The sequence below is a fragment of the Chinchilla lanigera genome, unplaced genomic scaffold, assembly GCF_000276665.1.
Source record: "Chinchilla lanigera isolate Chin_1 unplaced genomic scaffold, ChiLan1.0 scaffold00032, whole genome shotgun sequence".
Lineage (NCBI taxonomy): Eukaryota > Metazoa > Chordata > Mammalia > Rodentia > Chinchillidae > Chinchilla > Chinchilla lanigera.
In genome coordinates this window covers 14,233,141-14,260,211 of record NW_004955433.1, presented here as the reverse complement: position 1 = coordinate 14,260,211, position 27,071 = coordinate 14,233,141, and the positions used below count along the sequence as shown (strand labels likewise).

Sequence of the window (27,071 nt, the reverse complement as noted above, 5' to 3'; positions counted from 1 at the left end):
TGATCTTTGAGCACTTTATGCTGAGCAAAGTAAGTCAGTCACAAAATACATATGATGTATACAAATACTGTGATTCCACTGATGAGGAATAGTAGTCAGCAGAGATGGAAAGGAGAACGGTCGGGGACAGTGGGGAGTTGTCACACAGAGTTTTGGTTTCAGAAGACGGAAAAAGTGTAGGATATTGGTGATGTCTGTACACTATGAATGTACTCAATACCACTGAATTGTGCATTTAAAAATGGTTAAGCTGCTATATTTTGTCTTTTTTTAAAAAATATATTTTGTCTTACAACCACATAAATAATGAAAAAAAATCACTTAAGTTAGAAAAAAAAAGAGTTGAGGCAGTCAATACGCAAAATGAACTCCACGTTCAAAAGCACTGCCTAGCATACACGAAGCCCTGGCTTCCATCCCAGGACCGGAAAAAAGAAAATCAAGAGATGAATATATAGCTCTAAGCTCAAGGTGCAAGCTGAGGACAACCATGAATCTGATTAATGGACAAGCATTAAGAACACTGTCAGAGGGCTTGCGAGAGAGCTCTCAACGCCTTGCTCTTCTAGACCCCTCCAGGACCGAATGAGGGGTGTCTTTTGTTCAGCTCTGCCCACTCCTGTTATTCATAATAGATGAATGAGAAGTCCCAGAAACCAGTTCTGTTGGGGAAAGTTTTCTTTAGTTCTCGGCTTCGATGGTTAATATGCTTGACAAACTTCAGAGTCTCTCTGTCTCTGTAGACCAAGGCCAAAGAATTGTTCTCTGGATTCACTACTAGCAGCTGAAAAAGGCAAATACAACACATTACAACATGGGGCTCATTCTCAAGCTTCAATAATTTACTACAAAACAGTTTCCATAGCAAGCATCTAAGACGGGGAGAGGGGATCCTTTGAAAGAGGCTTCATTCAGAAATAAACTTTCTTCTGGTTTTCAAGACTTTTTCAACAAGCTCCGTTCTATCAGCAAATACCCAGAAAGGTTTTATTGAATGCATGTATTTCTAATGACATTGGAAGGTTTGTGGGAAAAGATCTGTGACAAATTTGCAATTTCTCAGGGTAGAATGAATGCTTAGTAATTATCCTTATTCTGTACTGAGTATTTTCTTGTAGAAATTAGAGCCACAGCCAGGCATTACAACATAGACTAATCAGCTGAAAGACACTGGCAGAGGTCACAGACACTGGGTCTCTGAAGAATGAAAGCCTTCTCATGAACTAAAATGGAGCATTTGTATAAGAAGCACCTTACCTCTTCATCTTCGTCTTTGGCCATATAGCAAGTAAAGCCACCATATTCCGGCTCCCAGCCTACCAAGAGAAAAAAACCAGCACTCAGAGAGCTCTTGCCGCAAGAGTTCCATCACCCGCAGGAAAGTGAGGGCTCTGGGATTCAATAGTCCCCAGCTCTGTGACTTGTGAACTTACCATCTGTTATCAGAGTCCCTTTCCCCAAAGGCCTAATTTCCCACAGATGAACTGGAATACACCCTTACTTCAACTGATGCAGAATAAAAAAATTGACAGATTGAAATTTTAAATATATTCTGAAAGGCAATTACCTGAAAGTTATGGGTGGGAGAAGAGGCCTTGGGGGAGAGTTATGGTACAGTCCATCTCCCATTCTTAGGTCAGATATAAATTCTAATTTGAATTGTGAGACTGAAATTCCTGACACTCAACATCCCGTAGAACTGTGAGATCCCGTGACAGGACATCTTGGCTACAGAAAATCACTTTTGAGTTGGTCTAGCTGGAGAGGATCACACAGGAGAGACTGGTCCTCTAAGCAAACAGTTCACTGCTTTCTGTCCTTACCTTCACAGCCACAGTAAAGAACTAAGTCCAAGGCGAATTCAGTCTGGCTGTTGTCGTGGATTAAAGTGTAGTGACCAGTCCTCCAACGCCTCAGTTCGCCCTGGCAGGTGGGGACACCTGACTCTAAGAAAAAGCAACAGAAGAAAGGCCAATAAATTTTACAGGTAACTCTGAAACTGTGCATGCAAACCTTTAATTTCCACCATCTAGTCTTATAAATGATCATCAGAAGTTACCAGGTATATGTGAGGGGAAAGAAAGTTAAATTTCAATTTCTCTGTAATAAATTTTGAGTTTACCTCAAATAAATAAACCAACAAATAAATTTTAAAATCTTGAGTACCACTGAATCTTGAAGGGAAAATTTCTCAGTATGTCACTACCAAAAGCAGAAACCATGAAAAGCAGATACAGCTTTGTTTACTAGAGCATTCTGTAAAGTTTATAGGTGGGGAGCACTTGCCTAGCATGCATGAGACCCTTGGGTTGATCCCTAACACTCCCCATTAAAAGAAAAGCTAAATCATGCTAAACAAAATTACAAAGCAAACTATTAAACACATAGGACAGAGGGTTAATAATTCCATAAATAACATTTTTTTTTTTTTTGGCACCAGGAATAGAACTCAGGACCTTGTGCTTACCAGGCAGGTGGTTGCGCTGCTGAGCTATATCCCCAGCCCCTACATTTTTTACAATAGGTAAGAAAATGACAAAAAGGCCAAATGAAAGAAACTCAAATACCCAATAAACATAAAGAAAATTTACAACCATACAACGAATTAATCAATGAAAGGCAAGTCACATTTTCATCCACAGAATAAGCAGAGTTGGAAAAGAAAACACAGTAATAATTAATTTGCCAGAAAGAAGGACAGCCTCATACAGAATGCTGGTGGGAAGGCAGATTGATGCAAGTTTTAGGGAAGAAAACTCGACAACTGCTTTAAAATTCTGAGCGGTCTATAGGCATGGTGGCGTACACCTATAATCCTAGCTTTCTAGGAGGCTGAGGCAGGAGGATCACAAGTTTGAACCCACTCTGTACAATTTAATGACTTTGCAAGAACCTGTTTCAAAATAAAATCCCCAGTATTAAAAAACAAAAACAAAAACATACAGTTTTTGATGTTGCACTTTCCCCCTCTCCCACCTAAGTACGAACCAGGCCTGAACTGGCTTAGCTTCTGAGGTCAGCCCCATTAACACTTGTAGTTCTAAGAAGCTGTTCTAAGAACAGTGATGGTAGAGAGCTGGAAAGAACCCAAACACACCACATGGGACTGGTTAAGGTCATCCGATGAGATATTTTATAGTCAATAAAAATTATCAGAACAGCAGCATTTAAAACCCTTAGCTATGTATGACAGTCTTAAAATGAAATACAGTGACAAAAATGCAACGCTGGACAGCAAACACAGGTATGTAAAGTTGCTTTGGTCGGGGGATGGAAGGGCTTCCCAGCGTGTGCAGATCTATTAGTATAAAGGGTGTAAAATGTTTGTGAAATACTGGGTGAGAAAAAAAGATTACAGAAAAATATGTAAGGCCTAATGCCAGTATAAACGTGTGTGTATAAATGTCTTCTGGGTCACCCGCTCACCTGTCAGTCGCTCCTTCTCATGTGCCCCTATTACAATGCCAGGTGCACTTTCCTGTTGCTTGTGTACACATTTAATCTACGTTCTCTCCTACCAGATGTAAGCTCCAGGAAAGCAACACCCTTGTCTGTTTTGTTCCCCAACTGAATTATGGGGCTCAGCATAACAGTAGATACTCAAGGACTATTTGTTGAATGAATGAATGATTGTACAATGAACAGTTAAAGGTAAATAAGGACACAGCCTAACACCAGCTTACTCTTCTTCTCCGTTTCTTCCTCCGGTGCTGAGTCTCTCTGTTCATTGCTTTGTTGGCTGTTGTTACTGATGGCTGCCTGATCACTCTCTGAGGAGCCATGGCTGGTCCCCTCTTCAGTGCTACCCGTCGCAAGAGCCGCTTCTCCCTCTGCCTTGTCTTTGATCTCATCTTCTTCTGAAGGGGCCAAGAAGTGAAGCTTCAGGCCCGTAAAGTTGGAAAGCAGCAAGAACAGCGCCTCCGAGTGAAATAACTCCATGCAGTCCTTCAGTATGTCAGGGAGCCGACTCTCCTCAGCTTTCTCATAAAACCTGAAAAGCAGCAATGCCAAGTTCATCAAGCCCTACGAGAATTACTCACGGGATGAATGCTGATCATTACCTCTGACCTGTCTCCCCAAATCTTTCTCGCAGTGGTGAGATTTGGTAAGGCCTGCTACCGGACACCCCCGGAGCAAAACATTATGGCCAGTGCCCTATTACTGGAGATGAGCTGTGCAGACAAGAAAGGGAGGTGCTGAATGCAGATGCAGATGTCATGGATGACGGTTTCTACCTTTTGTTAGGGGGACCACAGCTATTCCATTCCACAGCTCCCGCCTCCAATGCCTCACAGACCTTTGAGAACTTCTCAGGCTGGAAAATAAGCAAATAAAGCAGTTAATAACAAGCAAACAAAGAAGCAGTTAGTAACTCTTCTTATGAACTCACACAGCTCTGGCAGATGCAGCAGCTTTACAAAACTTCACTCTGGCTGATTCCTAAAAGTTTCATGTAACACTCACCTCTTTCATACAAGATCTGCTACTGTGAAGTCAGGCAGATTGGATACACTGTTGTCTTGATTTAGCTAGGAGACCCGAGTGTCAGTGTGGGCATTCCTTTAAGTGGTTGCATATCTTCAATCTCTAATTCTTAGATTTATGAAATGAGGAGCATAATACAGACTTTTTAACTCATAGGCTATCGTGAGGAAAAAAATTAACTGCATTACAGTCAGGGTGATTACAAGGGAATAATAAAACAGATTCTCTTGGCCCTTATTTAATGAATTTTCTAAATTCAAAAAGTTGAATACCAATACAAAAGCTGGTTAATCTCTTGCAACATTATCCACGAGACTTTACATTTATCTGTTTAATACAATTTTCCAGGGAGTACCAGCAGCTCCTGTCAGCTGTAAACACGTGAAAGACGAAAAAACCCTGACAGCATGGTTTAAGTAAGTGCAATTAAATTAGCCAAACAAGTTTATTTACTCTAACACTCCTCAAATTCTGTAATACGCTGTCAGCTACAAAATCCCAAGGAAAAGAGCTAGCATGTGGGCTCTGTCCACCCCTTTTCATGGAGGAATAGCTCGTGGGAATGTGATTCCATTGGGCCCATGGCCAACTGTGAAGGCCAGTTATCTCATGTAGCCCTCACAAAGTTCTGCAAGAAAAGCAGGCAGTATTACCCTAATGTAACTGATGATAAAACAAATAGAGAAATGCAGTGCTTTACTCAGGTTAGTAAAACCAGAGCCAGGATGTGAATATAGGTCTTCTGATTTCACACCTCTTTTCACTGTAAGAAATCACCTCATCACTGCCAAACATTTATCAGTAGATGTTGACTGCTGGGTGCAGTGATACATGCCTGTAATCTCAGCTGCTTTGGAGACACAGGCAGGACGATTCCAAGTTTGAGCCTAGCCTAAGCAACGCAGTAAGCCTGTCTCGAAATAAAAAGGGCTGGGAATACAGCTCAGTGCTACAGTACTTGTCTAGTATGTTTGATATAATCCTCAATACTTAAAAAAAAAAAAAATTTAAAAAATAATGATGTTGTTCAGCTACAATTAATAGTATCTATTGTTAAAAAAAAAACAAAAACCACACTCATCAAAGGAATAGAAAGGGAACTAGGTAACAACTCCCTTGCAGACTCCCTTGTAGACTTTTATGTGCCTGTATGCACTGTCTGATAAGGTTCTAGAAAGGCTGGGTGCAATGGCCCGTAACGACCTATAATTCCAGTTACTAGGGGAGCTGAGGCAAGAGGATTACAAGTTCAAGGCCAGCCTGGACATCCTAGCAAGACCCTGTCTCAGAATAAGATTTTAAAAAGGGCTAAGGATGTAGTTCAGTAGTAGAGGGCTTGCCCAGCATGTGCAAGGCTCTAGGTTCAAATCCCTGGTACCACAAAAACAAACAACAAACAAAAAACAGTTCTAAACTAACGGGAATACACAAGAGACTCTTAATCTACTAAGCATACAACTAACACCAATGTGTACTATTATCATTTCTGTATTTTACTTGAGAAGAACTATATAAATATTAGAGCCAGGAAAAAACAAAACAAAACTTTCTTGTGGATGATGTTGCAACAGGGATTGTATTTACCCATTCAAGAGGCAAGATTGCCTGCCGAACAAGATATGCTGACCGACCTTAAGAAATTCCTTCAGGAGAATTTCAGACCTTTCTTCAAACTCTTCTTGAATTTGAGCTTGATATTCCATGTCCAGATAAGAAGGATTGATCCACTCATACAAAATTTCATGCTTACAAAGAAGCAGCAGATATAAAAGAGAGTTAATAATAATTTCTATAGCTTTTGTTCTTACATCTTTCACACTACTAAAATATATGTAAATCTTCACTCTGTAAGTTTTTCCTGTTAAGCATAAAGTACTGGAAAACTGCCTGAGAAACACAAAATCACAAGTTTATCTAATAAAAGTGGAAGGTGCAAGCTTAAAGTCTAGTGTCCTTTTCACGAAGGCCTAACTTTAAAATCAGAAAATGAAATGCTGTAACTCCTAAAATAAGAATCCCTATAACTTATCCTTACATCTTTTGGGATGTGAGGGTTCCTAGGTACGGGGGGTTCAAAGTAGGTACGAGGCCTGTTCAGTGAAGGACCATGAAACCAGCCGCTGATAGACAAACGAGACTTGTCTTCAGAAAGGACTTCAGACACCTGAAAGAAGGAGAACAGCGGTACTTCAACCCAAGGGAGAGAGGAAGGACACCAGCCAAGGCAAATTAATCTGAGGATCCCTCAAGCCAGGTGTGAAAGCAACCTAGTCAGTTAACAAGCCCAACAGGAAGCTGCCACATTTAGATAACAGATAACGAAAGAATGTTCTTAGTACTTGTATACCAGTATATGTGTGGCTTACAATCTTTACCTGGTGAAAGGATACTGGAGACACTTCAAAGAAAACCAGTTTGTTCCACGAAGGGACAAGAGACTTGACAATCTGCTTCGGCTGGAAGTGTTCTGCACCAGGAGAGAACACATCCACAAACGTGGTTCAGTACCATTAACCACTTCCAGGCCACTTCATTTCACTCTTGACAACTCTCAAATTTCTGGGGTTATGTGGAAGTACCCTCCACATTGTAGAAAACCATGCCCTTTCATCGGTTTCATTCATACTTGCTCATTCTGCTAGGTGATGCGTTCTTACCACATCACCCATTTATAACAGATAAAAGCTGAAGTAAATTCTGAAAGTTTCCTGGTGTCAACCTGTAGTGTCAGTCATTCAAAAAAACCCAACTTCCTGTCCAACAGACTGGTCCTGTCAGATTCATAGCCACAGGCATCTCTGTATGCTTTCTACCCTCCCACAGTCAGTATTTAGAAGCAGGTTCTATTTCTCATCTTAAATTGATTCTAATTTTCTCTCTAGAAGAATGATTATTTTCAGTACAACTTCAGTAGGTGCTTGTCAGAACCACTGTAACAAGTGGCTTTCACTGCCTTCGCAATGATGCTCAGTCACCTTGGTTGTAATTCAGGAAGGGTCAGTGGTGGTGACGACCATGCACCCATCTTACCATCAGTGTTGTACAGGTCCAGGGTGCCCCCTAGGCTCCTGTCCCAGGGAGGAACCAGGTACAGAATGAAGGCCACCCGGCGCCCTTCCAGCTCATCGTCATGGCAGAGCAGGGCATCTGCAAAAATTTTTAATGCACATCTTAGATCCCTGCATAGACAATGAGCACCTGTCACTGATGCTACTTTTGACATCAGTCCATCTGATATCCATCTGTAATGGCAGCTCCAGCCCTAAATAGCCCTCAGCTTTAAAAATCACACGTTTCTTTGCCAGGCATGGTGGCATATGCTTGTAATCCCAGCACTCTGGGTGGCTGAGGGAGGAGGATACCAAGTTCAAGTCCAACCTGGGAAATTCAGTAACTGAGACCCTGTCTCAAAATAAAAATAAAAAACAGAGCTGGGAGTGTAGCTCAGTGTGAAGGACCTGGGTTCAATCGCAAATACCGGGGGTAAAAAAAAAAAAGACATGTGTTTCTTCTCTTTAAGTACAGAAGTAAAAGTCAGTATGAAAAAACCCTAAACAGTGAAGAGTGTACCATATATACAGATAAATCTATATATCGTCACTAATATTATTTTTTACATATATTGAAGGTATCCTAACCTGAACACTTGTGGCTTGCCTTTCTTATTACATGGCAAATGCCCTTCCACATCAATATATACATTTAACTTCACTTTTTAATAGCAGAAGTTATTCTACTACATGAATAGAAATTTACCTTCCTCCCTCTTTAATTGGTTTCTTATTTCTTTTTTTTTTTTTTTTTTCCCCGTACCGGGAACCGAACTCACGACCTCACGCTTACCAGGCAGGCGCTGTGCTGCTGAGCTAAATCCCCAGCCCTGGTTTCTCATTTCTAATTAAGTTGTTTTTGGCTACTACAAAGAATACTTTAATAAATATCATTATATATGGATCTTTTCATACTTGTTCCTAGTAACTGCTTAAGCTAAATTTCTAAAGCCATTTGGTGGGGCTGAGCAAGGTAGGCATCTATGTGGGATAAAAAGAGGAGAAGACCATAGTGGACCGAGACCATTCACACACACAGTGATTGTGCCAATAAAAAATTATATTGAAGATAATGGGATTCCAGTTTTTCACTGTTGAAGGAAAAGAAGAAGTATGGAAAAGGAGAACTCTATAACAAACCCTGTGCTGTGTTTTTGAGACAGGGCCTTGCTTTGTAGTGCAGTCTGGTCTGGAACTCACTATGTAGCCCAGGCTGGCCTTGAATTTGTGGTGACACTCCTGCCTCAGCCTCCCAAGTGCTAGGATTACAGGTGTGTACCACCTTGTCCCTCTATGCTGTCTGTATAAATGGAACTGGAGGAATCAATGTGAATTCAATTTCCTAGATCTACACACACATATTGTATGTATAGCAATACATACAAATACATGTGTGTGCATCCATGTATATATATATATATATATATTCATGTATTGTAGTGAAAGAGTTGGGGGGCAGTGATACCCCAATGGCAAAGATACCCAGAATCCAGATCTTGATTATTATGAATCATTCTTCACCAAAAGGAACCAGAGTTCTTGGGAAGAATGGCTGACTAGGTTATTCTTGGACCTGGGAAGGCAAATGTAAGTCCGAAAATTTCTGTTTTACAAAATGTAAGAAATGAAAGAATAATGGGGACATAGAAAAATGGTACAGACGTCAGTTTGAACATGCTCTCCTTGATCAAATCGAGGACAATATAAGCTTCAATATCATCATACTAACTAGTATGGTATGGTGTGGTGGTACATGTCTATAATCCCAGCTACTCAGGGGAGACCCTGTCTCAGAATAAAATTTAAAAAAAGGGTTGGGTACAAAGCTCAGTAATGGAACACTTGCTTAGCATGGGCAAGGCCCTGGGTTCAATCCCTGGCACCAAGAAAAAGCAAAAAACAAAAAACCCAAACTCAACAACAACAAAAAGCCCCAAATAGTTCATTATAGGAAGAGCAATCCATAGACCCATACCAATATAAATAAGTGAATGAGTAGATAATGGGGAAATAAATGACAACTAATAAAAGTAGAAGAAATGACAGTATTATAAAATCACTATGTGGCAACCTTCACTGCTAGAACTTAGCAAGAAACATCAGTGGATGTTAAAACAAATGAATGAAAGTTTGATGAGAAAAGGGATAATTACATAATATTAAAGCATCTCCTGACAAATACATAGTGATAAAGGAAAAACAACAGTGGGCAAACTGATATCAGCCAACACTTTAAGTAAACAAAGTTAACATCATTAATGACATGACATACGGAAACTGTGTACCACCTAGCAGGGCATAGTGAAAAGAACACAGAATTTATTCCGGGCAAAGACCCATGGCTTGAACCTAATCATGAGGAAACATCAGACAAACGCAAATTGATTTCAGAAGGACTATGAAATAACTTCCCTGTAAACCCTCAGAAGCACCAAGATTCTGAAGTCCAGAAAGGACTGAAAGACTGTTCTGGGCCGAGGGAGCAGACATGACAAGTAAATGTGCACCGCTAGAACGGATCCTTTTGCTACTGAGGCCAAATACTAAATGTGAACGGGCCCTGTGGGCTAAATGGGAATAATGTATAGATGCTGATTTCCTGATTTGGATGCCTATTACTTTCAAGTAGGAGAATATACTTATAGAAATTTCTGAAGGAATCCAGTGTTAAGAAACATCATGATTGCAATCAACTTTTAGGTAAAATAGAAAATAATTATTTGTATTGGGCTTGCCACTTTTTTTTTTGTAAGGTTGAAATTACTTCAAATTAACAAAGTAAAGATATATAACATGGCTTTTCATATGCACTCAGTTATCCCCACAAAAGCTGTTACCAATTTAAATTTTCTCAGAATGATATATATATATATCATTTGTATTTAATAAAATCAAAATTTGATCTATTTGTATGGATTGATTGATAGATTGAGACAGGATCTCACCACGTAGTTCAGGCCATAGTTCATTATGTAGTCTGGGGTGGCCGTGAACTCACAGCACTGCCTTAGCCTCCAGAGTACTGAGATTACAGGTGTGTGCCACCACATTCAGCCACAGTTTTATTTAATAAAAAACAAAAACAAAAACAAACTTCCCAAACTTGTACGTAATTATAAGGATATAAGTATAATTATATCTTCTGAAAGGAACTAGAAGGATGTACACCCAACTGGTGATAATGGATACCAAGGAGGAAAAAAGGGGCAGAGAGGCAACCGGCATTAACACAGAATACTTCTACAGTGCTTGAACTTGTTCCTTTAAGCATATATTCACTTACGACTTTCAAAATAGAAAAGAAAAATGGCAGTGAGATGGTTGTTTCTTAGGAAGTCCATGAACAGAATTTATTACCTTTGAATTTCCTGACTTTGTATGCAAGGTTGGCATGTATGCGCATTATGAGCATTTTTCTCAAAATAGGGTCAATAGCTTTCATCATATTCCCAAAGAGAATTAGTGCCTTATCTCTTCCAAGAAGGTGGCAAAGTATATGGGCTGGACTTTAACCATGAAGGAACACTTAGGCTAGTTTTTTGGTACTTAGATGCTACATTTCCATTATTATGGAGTTAAAGCCTCTAACTCTTACGGACAACTTTGTCTTCCTTACCAGTGAATTCATACTTAGCACAGGACATGTCAATGGTTGGTTCCAGGTCAATGTTCGAAATGTCAGAAAGCCAGGCCCGGAAATCTTCAAACAGAAGTTTCCTAGAAGTGTAAACAAAAGATGACTTGTTATGCCATAGTGTGGGCTCTCTCTGGATCTGTGCCACAGCTATTTTCCTGGAGGTCACATTTTGTTGAAGAGAGCCATTCTCAGATTTAACTCAAAAGGTCCTGAGAAATGTTTCACACTTTTAACTTGCATAGTTTAAGGTCAGTAAATGTAAATCTCTAGCCACTGTAGCATATTTTTGCTCTCAAGGCTCATTTATTTCATTTTCTTCCTTCTAAATTTAAAGTATGTCTTACCACAGAAGCACTTTGGCTTTTGTCATAACAACTTATCATACCGTTGCTGCATTCCAAATTACTGATTTTCCAGACATGTTTTTGAGCAGGAAAATGGAAAACGCAACTGTTTTTTTTTAAACCAAATATGCGTTTTTTTCCCAGACTGACTGACTGCTCTGAAGCCAACTGGTTATATATATAGCCCAGGCTGGCCTTGAACCCAAGGTAATCCTCCTGCCTCAGCTTCTTGAGTACTGGGATTACAGGCATAAGCCACCATACCTGGCTGCCAACTGGTTATCTTAGAATTCAATTCAATTCTGACACTCTCTGCAAAAGGTCAGCATGGAAGGCTTCAGTCCATTAGGACTGCCCCTCATCTTCAGAGAGCAATCTCAGGTCCAGGTTATGACCAATGCTTCTAACTGACTGACTACATATCAGAGTTTCCCACAGAGCCCTCCTCAAGTTTGGTCATTTGCTGGACAGTTTACATTCTACATTCAACACCCAAAAGCAAGAGATTCATGGGCAAAGTAATGGGTAACGGCATACTATCATCCCCAGGAACTCCTAGTTTTCAGCAAACTTAATCCCTCTTGGTTAGGGATTTTTATGGAGGCTTCATTATGCAGGCACGACTGATTAAAACAAACCACTCACTACCATTGGTGATTAGCCCTATCAACTGCCAGTACCTCTCTTCCTTCAAAGATTGTAGTAGTGGGGCTGAATGTTCTAACCCTCTAATCATATGGTTAGCATCCCTGGATACCAGCCCCACATCTCAAATCTTTAGGGCTTTCCAAAATCATCTCATTAATATAAACTCAGGTGGAGTCAAAAAGGGTTTGTTTTAACAAAAGATGCTTCATTTACCTTTACTGATCTTATGTTCCCAAGGTTTTAAGAGCTTGGTGCCAGGAATGAGGACTAAGACCAAACATATTTCCTATTATAAACTGCAATATCAGAAGCACTCACTTAGTGCCACCATTCAAGGAACACTTAGGTGATACTGTTGCCGAAGGTCACAAAGACTAAACTGCAGAAACAATGAGTACCAAACTACACAGTGATCAGTAAAATCCTTCACAGAAGTTCTGGTGCTAATGAGATACCAAGAAAAAGATGGTGAACATTTCCATTTACTAGCTAAACTGACTCTCTGTGTAGAAATCTCTTTAACACAATTCATAGCTCACTCAGCCAAAGAACTTTGAAATTAAGTTAACTTTCAGGAATTATAAAAATTTTAAAGGATTTATATTAATTTAAATCATGTACATAAAGATATTTGATTAGTATTTTTTGATCATCCTGGTCCAAAAATATATAACTGAAATTCCCCCAAAATGCAACTTTGGTGTTCATAACTAAGTATTAGCTCTCCACATAGATCTGTAAGGTTTCATTATCAAACACTTTTTGATATACCACTCAAAATATACCATAAAATACTATGCTTGGTTAGTGCAACCAGAAATGTTCTGTAACTTTTAAAGGCAGAGCTACAAGTTATTTAGAATGGGGCCAGGGACATAGCTCAACGGCATAGTGCCTGCCTGGCAAGCACAAGGTCCTGAATTGATTCCCAGTACCAAAAAGAAAAAAAAAGAAAAAAGTTACTTAGAATGGACCAAGATAGCAGGCTGTTCCAGACAATGTAGGTGATAAAACATTTCTGCAAAGTGTTTGTATTTTAAGCAACTAATACCATCAAACCCTTTTACTAGTAGCATAAACCCCCAAAATTTATTCTATAAAAGAGTCTTCTATCCTTACTATGAATGTGCCAGGAACAGGCTTATTTTCTGACATCATTACCACTTTTTAATTTCATTCATGAGAGAATTCTCATGGGAACCCAAATGGGAGATAAAAACACAAAGACTGGCTTTCTGTAGTGACCAAGGAATTCTGGCTAGCACACTTATCTGGCTGTGAGCCTGTGGATATGGAATGTAACTCGGTCCCAGATGAAATGATTATCAGAGGCTGCTGTGAACTAAAAAGATAATGCCTTAAAGTGAGACTGCCTCTCTTTGATGGGAAAAAAGTCTAAATAAATTTGAAATATTATGTGTTACAATCAACATATAAGCAATACTTCAGGATATAGAAGAAATAACAACCTGTGTGGGCTTCCAGCACATATTAAAATCTCAGAGTTGGGGCTGGGGATTTAGCTCAGCGGCAAAAGCGCCTGCCTGGCAAGTGCAAGGTCGTGAGTTCGGTTCCTGGTACCGCAGAAAAACCAAAAAAAAAAAAAAAAAAAAAAAAAAAAAAAAAATCTCAGAGTTAAAAAAGAATCTAAAAACAAAAACCAACTCCTATAAAATAGATGAAAAACAGCTATTATAGAGCAACATGTGTTTATCATTGAAAAACTGGGAAAAAAAAATCCAACAGATGTAAAAAGAAACTCTTAGAAAAAACAAACAAACCTGTAATCCTACTAGTCAAACATTCCATGTTCCAAGTATTTTACTACGTACATAGATAGCCCAATATATGTGCATCTTTTTTCTTAACTAATTTAATTCTTTACTAGTAGCATGAACTACATCTAATTTCTTAATGTGTTATGTGATATGTTCTTAACTAGTTTAATGTTTAGATATGTTCTTAACTAATTTAATTCTTTACTAGTAGCATGAACTACATCTAATTTCTTAATGTGTTATGTGACATGTTCTTAACTAGGAACATATCATGTGGGTCAACTATCTTAACTTTTTTCTCAATAAAAGTGTATTTCAATGATTTAAGAAGGCTTTGATTGTAAAAGTTATTACTTTGTGTGTGCCTAAGAACAAAATGCTATCAATTAAGTTAGGACAAAACAGTGACTGTGTGAGACACTGGCTCACACAGATACTGAAATGTAAAAAAAAGAACCAGTATCTTTGAATTAATGAAAGAAGAATATAACTACCAAATTCAAGATTTAAATTCATGCATTTTTAATGGCTATATAGTTTCCACTTTATGTTTTATACCATTATCTATATATATATCTCCATAGGTGGCCATCTAAATTTGTATATAATTTTGGTCCATATGAACATTACAACAATCTCATGGAATCTTTGAGGATATCATTAATTATTTTGTTAAGATAAGTTTTTGTAAGTAGAATTATTTTCTAAAAAAGATACACATACTTTTAAGGATCCTGACACATCTTTCCAAACCATCCTCTATAAAAGGCTGCAGCAGTGTACAGTATAAAGGAATTTTATACTGTTTTTTTCCTCCAATATTTCCCTACCTAGCAGTGTGACAAATGGTATCTCCATTGTTCCTTTGTGTTTCCTTGATCACTAACAAAGCCAAACATTTTATCGTTTAAGAATCTGGGCCCTAACAGGAGGATCGTTGCGAGTTCGAGACCAGCCTGGGCTACAAAGTAAACTCAAGGCCAGCCTGAACTGCATAGTGAGACTCTGTCTCAAAAAGGCAAAAAAAAAAAAAGAATTTGGGCCTTAAAATCAGACAAACTTGGATTTATATCCAAGCTCCCTCAATTTTAGCTGGGTAGTCTTGGAAGAAGCTAGTTAATTTCTCAGTCTGTTTCTTCCTGTACAGAATGGGATAATAACATCAGCAAACACTACGTGAGATACATTCGAAGTATTTACTACTATACCTAACACATATTTGACACCCAACAAATTATTTGCTTACCGTAAAGCTGAGATATGAGGCTCTCTTCTCTTCTTTAAATCATCAGACTTGATCATGAAAGAAAGAAAACATGGATTTCTTTATTATATATTAGGCACAAAGAGCAGAATAATCTAGTGAAGGCTCTGGCAGCAAAGCACAATGGGTAAGAGACTGGACTCTGAAGTCACACTTCCTAGCTTTGATACATGGCCTTTCCATCTGGCAGATATGACTTGGGCCAGTTACTTGGTCTTTGTGTATCTTACTCACTGAGAAAATACTCTACTTATTATAGAGAATTTTATGTTTGTTGAGGGAAATAATACACATAAAAGTAGATCACTGGCATAAAGGTGCTAGGTGTAAAGGAAAAAACCTGCAGGGAAAGAGGAGTGAGGGAGTGCTGAGAGTGTGGGGGTGGTTTGTGATTATAGAGGAGGATCAGGGGCCGACTTCAGTGAGGTAAAGCAAAGCCTATTCCAGACACACAGGGGGACTGCACAGCTAAGTCTACAAACATTAAATCCAAAAATCTTGGCTGGGCGTGGTGGCGCACGCCTGTAATCCCAGCACTCCGGAGCCTGAGGCATGAGGATCATTGTGAGTTTGGGACCAGCCTGGGCTACAAAGTGAGCTGCATAAACTGCATTAAACTGCATAGCGAGACTCTATCTCAAAAAGAAAAAAAAAATAAAAATAAAAAACAAAAGAACCCCACAAAAATCCTTAACACTCCAAAATGAAATCCTGCACCCATCAGAAGTTATTGCTCAGCTTCTGGTAACCTGTAAACTGCCGTCTATATAGATATATTTTCCTATTTTGGATGTTATATATAAATGAAATCATATAATATGTAGCCTAGTTTCTTTTACTTAGTAAAATTTTTTTCAAATTTTATCCATCTTGCAGCAGCAGATTCCTTTCTATAGCCAAGTAGGACTCCCTTGTATGGGTATACCACATTGTGTTTATGAATTCATCAGCTGATGGGATATTTGGGTTCTTTCTACTTTTTGGTTATTATAAATGTTATGCACATTTGTGAATCAGTTCCTTTAAAAAAAAAAATTCGGTGGGCAAGTTTTTATACGAGCATGTGTTTTTAATTCTCTTGGGTTTGTTTACATTTTAAACTAACACAATGGCTGCTACTGTATAAGCAAGTGAACAGACCAGATTGGTTAACAGTGATAGACTAATTCTGGTGAGAGACAAACAGCCTGAACCAGGTGCTGACTGTTGGCAGTGGAAGTGGTAAGGTTTTTTTAAAATCCCCGCCCTCAGACATACTTTGAAGGCAGAGACAAATATTTCCTCAATGGAAGGGATATGAGAGGTGAAAGAGGAGTCAAAGATGACTCATTTTTGGCTTAAGCTATGGCAAAGTTGCCAGTAGCTGACATGGGGAAGTGGAACAGATTAGGAGATCAGGAGGTCAGTTTTGGACTTAGGTGTGAGACTCATGCTGGACATTCAAGAGGACACAAAGCCATGAGGCTCCATGGGAATCTGTGTACATTTTAGTCATAAGATTAAGCCCTAGAGTACTCTTGTCATTCAGGAGTCAGTTATATGGGGAAGATCTAGCAAAGAAAACTAAGAAGGAATGGTCTATGAGGTAGAAAGGAAAACAAGTGACCATAGTATTCTGAAAGGAAAACAAACATTTGTCTCTGGGAAGGATACAGTAGGTCAAATGCTGCTCGAAAGTTATGGACTGAAAACTGCTGGCTAATATGGTTCTATTAATGTGGAGGTTATGAGTGATTTTGACAAGTACAGCTTCAGTGGAATGATAGAGGTGAAAGCCTGATAATAGCGGGCTTACCAGAGAAAAGAGAGGAGAGGAATTTGCAGTAGCAGACAACTCTTAAAAGGCGTGCTGCTGTTGAGGGAATTAAACAGAGGGACAGGATGGAAGCTGAAGGAAAAAGTTAGGTCAAGGGCATTTTTTGCCTTCTGATGAAAAGAACAGTTTTTTCTTTTGGTTTTTGGTATATTTAAGGAAATGATCCAGGAAAACAAACAAATAAAAAAACCAAAATACAACGGACGTAGTTTCCCCGTCAATAAAACAGAAATATGATTGCACTTCCTGCATGGGATTGCCATAAGGATTTAATGAATAAATATAAAGCTCTTTAGAATGGCATAGTATATACTCAACAATGTTTACCTGGTTAGGGCAGCCAGAAGATATCAGAGACCCAACTATTCAGTTCATACCAAAGCAAAGAAAGGGGATATAGGTAAGGTCTGAAGGGGCAGAAAACTGAGAAGAGGTTTTATACCTACTGTCTTAGGGTGGAGAGATCCTGTCTAACAGTGAGCAGGACAAAAACTATTCACAGCAGAGCCCACGTGGGTTTAAAGTAACAGCCTCATCTTTTATCCAAGGCCCTTTTTATTCTTCTTCCTCTCACTGATTTTAATCAATGAAATACTTTCATTTGTCAAACTGCATCAAGTAAAAAAACCACTCTGATATCTCAATTTAATAATCAGAGATGCATATCTCTCTAAATCAATAAGAGGTCTAGTGTTATCAAAGTGGACATACTTATAAAGGCAGACAACTGTGGATTTTCATTAACTTGAGCAACCTGACTATGAATTAAAGTTTAATTGTCATTCGATTTTCTGAATTAAGTCTCATCATTCATGCATTTAGCCTGGTTAATTCTATCGTCTGCTTGAGGTCCAAAGACAAGATTGTAGGGCAGGATAATGCCAGATGGCCACATGATCAATAATGAAAAAGAGAAATGTATCAGATATCCTCTTATCCCAGATAAAAGGAAAATGAAACGAAAACAAAATAATTCTTCATTTTTATATACTGAAATTTTAAGCTCTGATGTCACTGAGACTTTTCTAAAAAATCCTTATTTCTAAAGGATTTTTCCAAGACTGATGTATGTCATGTACCAAAAGATAGCTCCAAACTGGAGAAATCAGTGAGTTATATTTTTAGAGACTGGGCTGTATCTTCCAAGAGTAGAAAAATTAGCCCTGATTACAAGATAGGCTGTTTAGCTACATTAAATTGTCCACCAAAAAAAGAACGGATTTAACTCTGATGGATACATTACAATTCAAAACACACTGCAACACAGCAAGTCACTTAAAGACATGAACTCAAAACTTTAAATGGTTACAATCTTCCAATGTATGAGCTTCTTCATTCTTTCAAAACCTATTTCATTCCTTTGTAGCATACTTACTGGTTTAATGTGTTTCTTGACTTAACTTTGTCACCATCAATATCACCCCTATTATTTTAGATTTTTAAAAGTCAGAGAGCAGGAACTGTCAAAATCACTTATAATAATTAAAGCACCTAACACACAGTTAACACTCAGTGTACCTCTTGTTAAATGAAGTCGTGCTTTTTAGAAGATCAAGGTGAGATCCATTCCATGGCAAATCCAATCTAAAACTTCATCTTTTTTTTCTTTCAAATTTTTGAATTTGATTTTTTATTATAGAATAACAAAGATGTGTATGTCACATATCAATACTGTTCATATTTGATCTCCCTGACCATCAGTAAATTCAAAACATGATCTAGAATGTAGTTAGAATCTGTCCAGCACCTGTGCAGTTATTGTATGGCTATGCACGGAAGTGGGGTTTGTACACGCAGGTGACTGTGGGAGAAGGCCTGGACTGCTTTTCTATTAATGACATGTGCTTGTTGAGAAACAGCTGTGCAATCAATTCCAGCTCTTCTCTGCTTTCCTTGTTCTCCTAGACTTGGGCATTTCATAGTGAAATGCTCAATTAACAAGTAGAAGTATGAGTCTTACTGTCTGCATATAATTTTTATATTGCTGCATAAGACTGCAATGGATCATCTAACTTTCATTGCCAATGATTAAAGATGATTAAAATCATCTTATACAGATGATTTTTTAAAATATCAAATTAGAAAATTAAGATACCCATAGCAATCTTTTCTTAGGGCAATATCCACTTGTTTTGTAAAATCTCAAGTCTTAAAGGTATTGAATAATTTTATAGATAAATAAGTTTCTAGGAGCACCAAGATGGTGGAGTGGCAAGCAGCAGAGAAAGAGCCTCTCTGAGAGGTGCTGTCCAGATGCTGGAATATACCAACGTGAGGAAGAAGGAAGGAAGTGGGTTTCCTGGGCCCAGGAAGGATCTGAAGTGTGAATTGAAGCCCATGAGAGAGTAAAGAAACAAACTTCAACGAAGAAGAAGGTAGGTGGCAGCACCTTCTCCCTGAGACAGGACTCACTGTGCGAGAGGAGATTCAAACCTGTGGACACATAGTGTCTGCTGGCAATCCCAGAGGCCTCCACAGACAGATATGGCAGTGGAGGGCAGCAATGGATGTGAAGGACTGCATTAGCTGGTGGTGAATGCTGAGGGCTCAGTCATTCCACAAGTGAGAGTGATTGGCTGGGAGCTATCTTGGAGCGGGGCTGGCCACGCACATAACTCAGGTTGGCTGCTGGCTCCATGTAGTGGCTCCCAGGTGGGCTCAGACCCGGTGAAGATGCACTGACAGCTACCAGTGAAATGAGTCTGGTCTTCACTAAAAGGTGCAGGCTCGCTGAGATTATCCACTGCCCCACCAAAAAGCTACTGGTAGCTTCCTGGAATAAATCAACATGGATCTGGACTCTGTCTCCACATGTTGTGTACCAGTGACAGCAGAGACAAATGTGAACGTGAACTTCTCTCTCTCTCTCGTTTTTTTGTTGTTGTGCTTTTGGTTTTGTTTTGTTTTTTCTTTTCTCCTTCACTGTTTGATCTTGTTTTTATGAGAATGAACATGGTTTTTATCCTCTTTGTGGTTCTTATTCTGTTCTGTTCTTCTTTTTATCTTTTTGTGGTCTCCTGCATTAGTTTCCCAAGTCAGCAAGATCCCCCTTTGTCCCTGAACCTTACTTCTAATCTCTTCCTCTTCTTCTACTTCTCTATTTTCTCTCTAACCCCTTTTAAATTTTAACCCTTGAGGGCAACATTGACATATTAAGGACTTATATACTGTATATAATTTTCTGGTTTTAGATTTTTTCATATAACCACAAATCTAGTTCATACAGTTAAAGGTGGCAAATTAATGATTACCTCAGTTTGTCATTTTCTAGGCTGTGTTTAGTGCCATTGTTATTGCTGATGGTACCACCTTAGCCAAAAGTGACATACTTGTTCTAAACAGGTATTTTTTCTGGTATTCCAAGACTGAGATTGACTAACGGTCATAGAAAATACTGGGGAACAGTGCCAAAGAACCAGGGGCTGGGCCAAATAGCCAGCAACTTCTCATCCCAAACAAACTGAAGAGGTAGGGTCTTACAATAGACTCAAAACCCAAAAACCAGCTACACCTGTAAGATACCACAGAAAAGTAGTCATTTCCTAAGGGTTCTAAATACTAGCAATAAAGCAACCCACCATAGCAATTTATAAGCATCACCCCAGGAATGAAACTAAAAAAAAAAAAAAAAAAAGAAAGGAAAGAAACAAAAATAAGAAGACACTTAAACAAGATTCAACCCCAGACATCTAGTTAACCAAATGGAAACCCAGGGGACAATCTGAAAGCCACCCACCTGGCCTCTCTGAAGTGGTAACACAAAGCAATTGAATGAGGTTCTAGAAAAAAAATCAAATTGGAAATAATTTCTCAGATAACTGCAGAGATGGTATTCATAATGAAAACTAAGCTTAGTACTCTAAGCAGATATAGATTAAAGAAAAGAAGATGAGCTTAAGAAAATTATGGAAGCCATGAATGCTCAGCATAGGAAAGGAAGGGAATCCATAATGCAGATTCAAGCACATATCCAGGAGAATAAAAATTCCACTGAAAGTATCCACAGTAGAAAAAGCCAATGCAAGTATAGGATCTCACATATAGAAGACAGGCTTGCAGTTAGCCATCCTGAAAAGAAAGATTTCTTAAAAATAGCAAGGGACCATGAAAAATCAATACAGCAGCTGTTAGATGAGGCAAAGAAGAGTAACTTAAGACTGACTGGAGTCAATGAAAAAGCAGGAGGTAGCACAAATGATATAAAAAAAACAGTTCACAGATGTCATGGCAGAAAACTTCCCTAGTATGGAAAAAGAATTTGAGATACACTTAAGTGAGACATATAGAACTCCAATTAGCAACAATCAAAAAAGTCTGCAGCCAGTCATATCATAGTCAAGATTCCAGAAATTCAATACAAGAAAAGCATCTTAAAAGCTGTTAGGGAAAAGAAACAAATCACATATAAAGGAAAGCCCATCAGAATCACAGCTGACTTTTCAGCACAAGCCCTCAAGTCAAGGAGAGCTTGGAGCAAAGTATTTTAAGCTCTAAAGGAAAACAATCTTCAACCCTGATTGATGTACCACACAAAACTATCTTTCAAAACTGATGGGAGAAATAAGATGCTTCCATGACAAAAAACATCTGAGGAAATTTATGATCATGAAACCAACACTCCAAAACGCTTTGAAGGACATTCTAGAAAGAGATAACAAGGACTACAACTGCATAGTCCCCAACCAAAGGAATTCACCAGGTAAGGCAAACAGCTAAATGTGCAGTGGGGAGGCCAACAACAGGAAAATAACATGAGAAGGATAAGTTAATACATATCCGTTATAATCTTTGGCATGTGCAATCTAATTCTAAATAAACTAGTATCAATCAATGAAATCGAAAGGTGTAATTAAACACCTACTACCAAAGAAAAGCCCAGGCCCTGAAGGATTCACTGCTGAATTCTACAAGAAATTTAGAGAAGACTTAATATCACTACTCTGAAACACTTTAATGAAACTGAAAGGGAAGCAATATGCCCAAATTCTTTCACTGTGCATTAAACTAAATTTGAAATGGATCAAAGATCTAACTATTAAAACAGAAATATTAAATCTGCTGGAAGATAGAATATGTAAAACCTGAAGACACTGGTATAGGAAAAGACTTTGTGAATAAAACCCTGATCACATAGGAACTATCACAAAGAATGAACAGCTGGGAACTCATCTTATTAAACAGCTTCTGCATGGCAAGAGAAACCACCAAAAGAGTGAAGAGACAACCCACAATGTGGAAAAAATGTTTGCTAGCTGTTCCCCAGATAAAGGATTACCACTGAGAACATACAAAGAACTCAAAAAAATCAGACCTCCCAAATTTGAAGACCCAATCCAAAAATGGGCATCTAAGATGAATACACACTTCTCAGATGAAGAAATACACACAGCAAATAAATATATGAAAAAATGTTCAACATCACTGGTTATTTGAGAGATGCAAATTAAAACAACATTGAGATTCCATCTCACCCCAGAAAGAATGGCTGTTATCAAGAAATCAACCAATAACAAATGGTGGAGGGGCTGCAGGGAAAAGGAACTGTTCTCCACTGCTGGTGAGAGTGTAGACTGATGCAACCATTGTGGAAATCAGTGTGGAGATTCCTAGTCAAAAAACTAGGATTAGAAGTCCCAATTTGATCCAGCTATTCTCCTCCTGAGTATCTTCCCAGAATAATTAAAAACACCATACCATAGCAATATAATGCACCTGTGTTTATAGCAGCACAATTTGGCATAGCTAGATCTTGGAAACAACACAAATGCCCATCTATTGAGGAATGGATAAAAATGATGTGGTCTTTTTGTACAATGGAGTATTACTCAACCATAAATAAGGATAAACTTGAGACTTTTATAGGTAAATGGATGCAACTTGAGACTATACTCATAAGTGAAATAAATCAAACTCACATCTGTAAACATCGTTTTGTCTCCCTAGTATGAAAGCTAAAAGAGTAAGTAAGATCCAAAATATACAATAGATATTATAGGATGACAAAACTGTTTAAAAGGAAAGAGAAACGGGGATGGGGGAAAGCAGACTAGCAGGGAAGAGAAAAAAAATACATATATATATATATATACAAGATATTAACATAGTTATACTACTTTTTCTTAGTTCATTGAAAAGAAAGGTTTGTGCTAATATTGTTTGGATAATTAAATGCCTAAATCTTGTACTCTAAGTAACTAATTTTAAGATAACAATCCTCAGTGTATTAACCATTGTTAGTCTCCTATTATCTTATTTTGAATTTCTTTTCCTCTTTAAAATAAAATTTAAAAAAATTTTTCTGAGGTAGAAAAACTAGAATGACAGAGGAATAAATACCTGCTGAAACTTATATAAATCATTATACTTCTCATGGAAGTCCAAGTTCAGAAGTTCCTTGTGAAGCCCTTCCAAGAAGTCTTGGCTTTGGATGAAGTTTGGGATCACGCAGTGAAGAAATGGGTCCATGTCCATGACAATGGCTTCTGTTGGAAGGAAAACATTATCTATGGCTCTCTGCCCTTTTGTATTTTTGACCACCAAGTAACAGCAGAGAGAACATAAAAGGAGATGGTACTGAATTTTGAGAACTTAATACCCAAAGTCTAAGATTTGGACAAGAATTATAAGTTCTGCTCTTTCTTTACTTACCATGCTACCTTTCAGATTCAGTGTGCTTAAAATACTAGGTTTTTTTTGAGGGGGCAGTACTGGAAATGGAACTCAGGCCCTTGCGTCTGCCAAGCAGGTGCGGTGCTGTGAGCTATATCCTGGGCCCTAAAACACTAGTTTTTAAAATGAGTAAAGATGATGTTACTAAATCAAAGTTCTTAGCTGGGGGTTGTGGGGCATGCCTGTAATCCCTGCACTCAGGTGGCTGAGGCAGGAGGATCACCATGAGTTTGAGGCCAGTCTGGGCTACATAATTGAGTTCAAGGCCAGTTTGGGCTATGTAATTGAGTTCAAGGCCAGCCTTCACTACACAGCAAGACCTTACCTCAAAAAACAAAACAAAAAAAGTAAATAGCTGGGCGTGGTGGCACATGCCTGTAATCCCAGCACTCAGGAGGCTGAGGGAGGAGGATCGTTGTGAGTTCAAGACCAGCCTGGCCTACAAAGTGAGCTCAATGTCGGCCTGAACTGCATAGCGAGACCCTGTCTCAAAAAGACAAGAAAAAAAAAAAAATAAAAATTCTTGTTCTTCTTAGTTTTTCAGTGTAATCATTATTGAACTAAATGTATATTAGATTCTTAATTCACCCCCCCTAAAATAAGAACAAATTAAAAGAGAGTAACAATACTGGCTGGCAATTTCTCTTCAATCTACTTTTTCTTTTTCCAAGTTATGGTCGGCATAAGACCTTCTAATTCCTCGATTTATTCCAACATTGTATCCATTACCTCTTGCAGGTTAGACTACTATTTCTCTAACACAATCAGATGGCTGGCTTAGTGGTACTTTACATCTTATTTAGACATCTGGACAATTCTGGGGTAGGTATTACCATATTCTGTCCCCATCTTACAGATGAGGAAATTAAGTCTTGGAGTGTTCAGAGCTTGCACTTTAAACACTAAGCTCTGCATCCAGAGCATCCAGAATTTGGCTCTTCAAAGGCACTTAACAACTGGGGGAAAAAAGGGCGTGAACTTTGGAAGGAAATGCATAACACATCGAGCAGAGTTCTTATCCTATAAGGTGATAACTGGAAGCTGAGGCGGGGAATCCTCTGACAAGCGTTCCTTACCTAGGTCACCACGCGTTGAGTCATGCAGTGGAGCTACAGGTACGTCAAAACGAGTAAGTTCAAGCGCTTGCCCTATGGCAGCTCACAACAAAAGCTCTGGCTAAATCATCATGGGACAACCGAGCATTAGCCTCGCGGAAAAATCACCTGAGGCTCTCAAATATCTGTCTAAATGTTTACTTTTCCTGATTCAGAGAAGCGTTCCTTGACGCCCACATGCATGAGCCTGTTAATCCCATCCAACAGCTTTCTGAGGGAAATACCATTAATTATCCTAAAGTTAAAAATCATTGCCAACGATACACAATCGGTGAAGATTTTAACTCAGGGACCTCCGATTACAGGGTTCAAAGGGTAATTTTTATGCCCTCAACTTCCCGATACTCGATGGCCTGCACTTTTTCTTCCAGATTTTCCAATTCAAACCTAATGTGAAGGAAAGGCGCGGCAGAGGGGTGGGAGGCGGCAAAGCCTCCGCGCATCTCCCCTGCGGCCCCGCCGCCCAGGGCTGGGCTCGCGTCCGGGGGCTCTTGGGGGCCGTTCACGTCCCTGCGCAACGTTCCTCCCGCACAGCACCCGGTTACCATGACTGAACGGCGTCCCGTGAATCCAGGCCTCGGCTACTTGCTTTCTCAAGGTTTTCTCCCTGACAGCGTCCGAAAACTCCGCCATCACCTCCTTCTTTCCTCTCTTGCCCACTCTAGCCGGGCCAGGCTCCGCGGGCCGCTTCCCATTCATATCTCAAGGTATAGAACCACGCCACGCCAATCGAGAGGCTATGCTCCCCTGGGAAACTACCGTTCCCAGAATGCCGCCTATCTCGTCTTCCCTAGTGTCACCCAATAAAAGGCAGCAAACTACGAGGAGGCGGAACCTCTACCAGCTTACCAATGGGAGTGTCAGATACTAAGGTTCTACCACCAGCGATTGGTCTAAAGGTGTTCCACTAGAAAGCCTCCGCCTCCCTACTTCCTGCTGCCGGAGAGTCCAGATTCACTTCCGGCGTACGTAGGGCTCCTCTAGCGCTTTTTTGTTAATGGCGGGCGGCAATTGCTGAGCGGGTCGCAGATAACCGCTGCGCGAACGGGGAAAGTCTCCCCTGCCTCCGGCTTTCTGCTCGCTTCCAGGGTCCAAACTCGCCAGCATGTCTGTGGTGCCGCCCAATCGCTCGCAGACGGGCTGGCCGCGGGGAGTCAACCAGTTCGGCAACAAGTACATCCAGCAGACCAAGCCCCTCACCTTGGAGCGCACCATCAACCTGTAAGTGTGGCGCGGCCTTAGCGGGCGCCCTCCCCCAGTGAACGTCTGCACCGGGCGCCGGTCCTTCCGGCGCGCCTCCCTGCTGCGCGAACGCCTGCGCGCCGAGGATTTAGAGCCCGCTTAGGAGAGGTTCTCCTTTTTGAAATGAAACGTGTTTCCCGTTCTGTATTCAATCGTTATGGGTAATGCCGAAGCTTGTTTTGAATGTACCCTTAAATGTGTGTGTGCGTGTATGTTTTAAATCCCATTCACTATTGAAGCTTTCACATCAGCTGTATGGTATTGCTTTATATGTTTTTATCTGAAATGAATGGTATAACTATCATTTTAGCACTTTATACTTTCATGTAATAATAAGCTTTGGAGGTCTAGTTTTTTGCCTTTAAGGGTTGCCTAGCAGTAGCTCGCTTTATGCACACCCCGTGTTTTGTTCATCTGCTCAGGGCTTGTGGGCCGCCGTGTGCGTGTACATGCTTCATCTACCTCCGCGAGGGCATCCCGGCCCCCGGTAGATCCTCTTGGCAGCATGGATTGGCGTGGTGGTGGTCATGCAGACCCTGAAGGGGAGCAGGGTGCTGCCTGTGTTTTGTTTTCAATACACCTTTTTCTTTAAGCAAACCTATGCTTTGCTTTTTTCTTGGGGTGGCGGGCAGAGACAGGCTCTCCCTTGTGTAGTTCGGCAGGCCGCAGGTGGTGATCCTCTTGCCTCAGCCTACGAAGTGCTGGGATTATAGGCCTGCATCATCATGCCTGGCTGCAAACCATTGCATTTCAAAGTCACTCTCAAAAGTAATTTCCCTGTAGCAAGGAATTGGTATTTGAACTGTATCTTCCTCAAGAAATTGTCGATATCTTCTTTCTGTCATTTTTGAGTATGGGAGGCAATGTAGTATGGATGAACTTTCACCCTCAAGATCAAAAGCGGATTGAAGTTGAAAAGATATTTATTATTGTGTTTTTGAAATTTTTTTTTTTCTTTTGCAAAACACGTGCTGGCTTGGAACTCTAGGTAATAAAGTGCTAGGGTTTTTTTTTTTTGTTGTT

General features: G+C 39.6%; 2 protein-coding genes across 3 annotated transcripts in view; one reads left to right on the top strand and one right to left on the bottom strand.

Moving 5' to 3' along the window:
- Positions 1-25,743, bottom strand: Ogfod1 (2-oxoglutarate and iron-dependent oxygenase domain containing 1). 2 transcript variants are annotated; one of them, XM_005388352.1, is made up of 13 exons: positions 25,656-25,743; positions 23,359-23,504; positions 15,189-15,235; positions 11,152-11,252; positions 7,516-7,632; positions 6,861-6,952; positions 6,521-6,649; positions 6,117-6,230; positions 4,236-4,315; positions 3,684-3,991; positions 1,824-1,946; positions 1,258-1,316; positions 1-784 (listed from the first exon to the last, which is right to left on the bottom strand). In XM_005388352.1, the coding sequence occupies exons 2-13, from the start codon at positions 23,491-23,493 to the stop codon at positions 623-625; spliced, it is 1,467 nt and encodes a 488-aa protein (XP_005388409.1). In that variant the 5' UTR covers positions 23,494-23,504; positions 25,656-25,743; the 3' UTR covers positions 1-622. The 2 variants fall into 2 exon arrangements, with proteins under 2 accessions (XP_005388409.1, XP_005388407.1); XM_005388350.2 differs by lacking the exon at positions 25,656-25,743 and adding an exon at positions 25,352-25,576.
- Positions 25,744-25,788: 45 nt separating this feature from the next.
- Positions 25,789-27,071, top strand: part of Nudt21 (nudix (nucleoside diphosphate linked moiety X)-type motif 21) — a 14,068-nt gene continuing 12,785 nt past the window's right edge. The window contains exon 1 of the mRNA XM_005388349.2: positions 25,789-26,027. Coding sequence (XP_005388406.1) covers positions 25,912-26,027 — 116 coding nt within the window. The 5' untranslated portion in view covers positions 25,789-25,911. The remainder of the gene's footprint in view (positions 26,028-27,071) is intronic.

What these genes read in the sequence shown, in the direction of transcription:
- Ogfod1 (XM_005388350.2), bottom strand. Translation starts at nt 25,505, where the DNA reads ATGAATGGGAAGCGGCCCGCGGAGCCTGGCCCGGCTAGAGTGGGCAAG. An exon ending in ATTTATATAAGTTTCAGCAG is followed by an intron (nt 15,236 to 23,358) that starts GTATTTATTCCT and finishes TTCATGATCAAG; the next exon opens with TCTGATGATTTAAAGAAGAG. An exon ending in TGCTAAGTATGAATTCACTG is followed by an intron (nt 7,633 to 11,151) that starts GTAAGGAAGACA and finishes AAATTTTTGCAG; the next exon opens with ATGCCCTGCTCTGCCATGAC.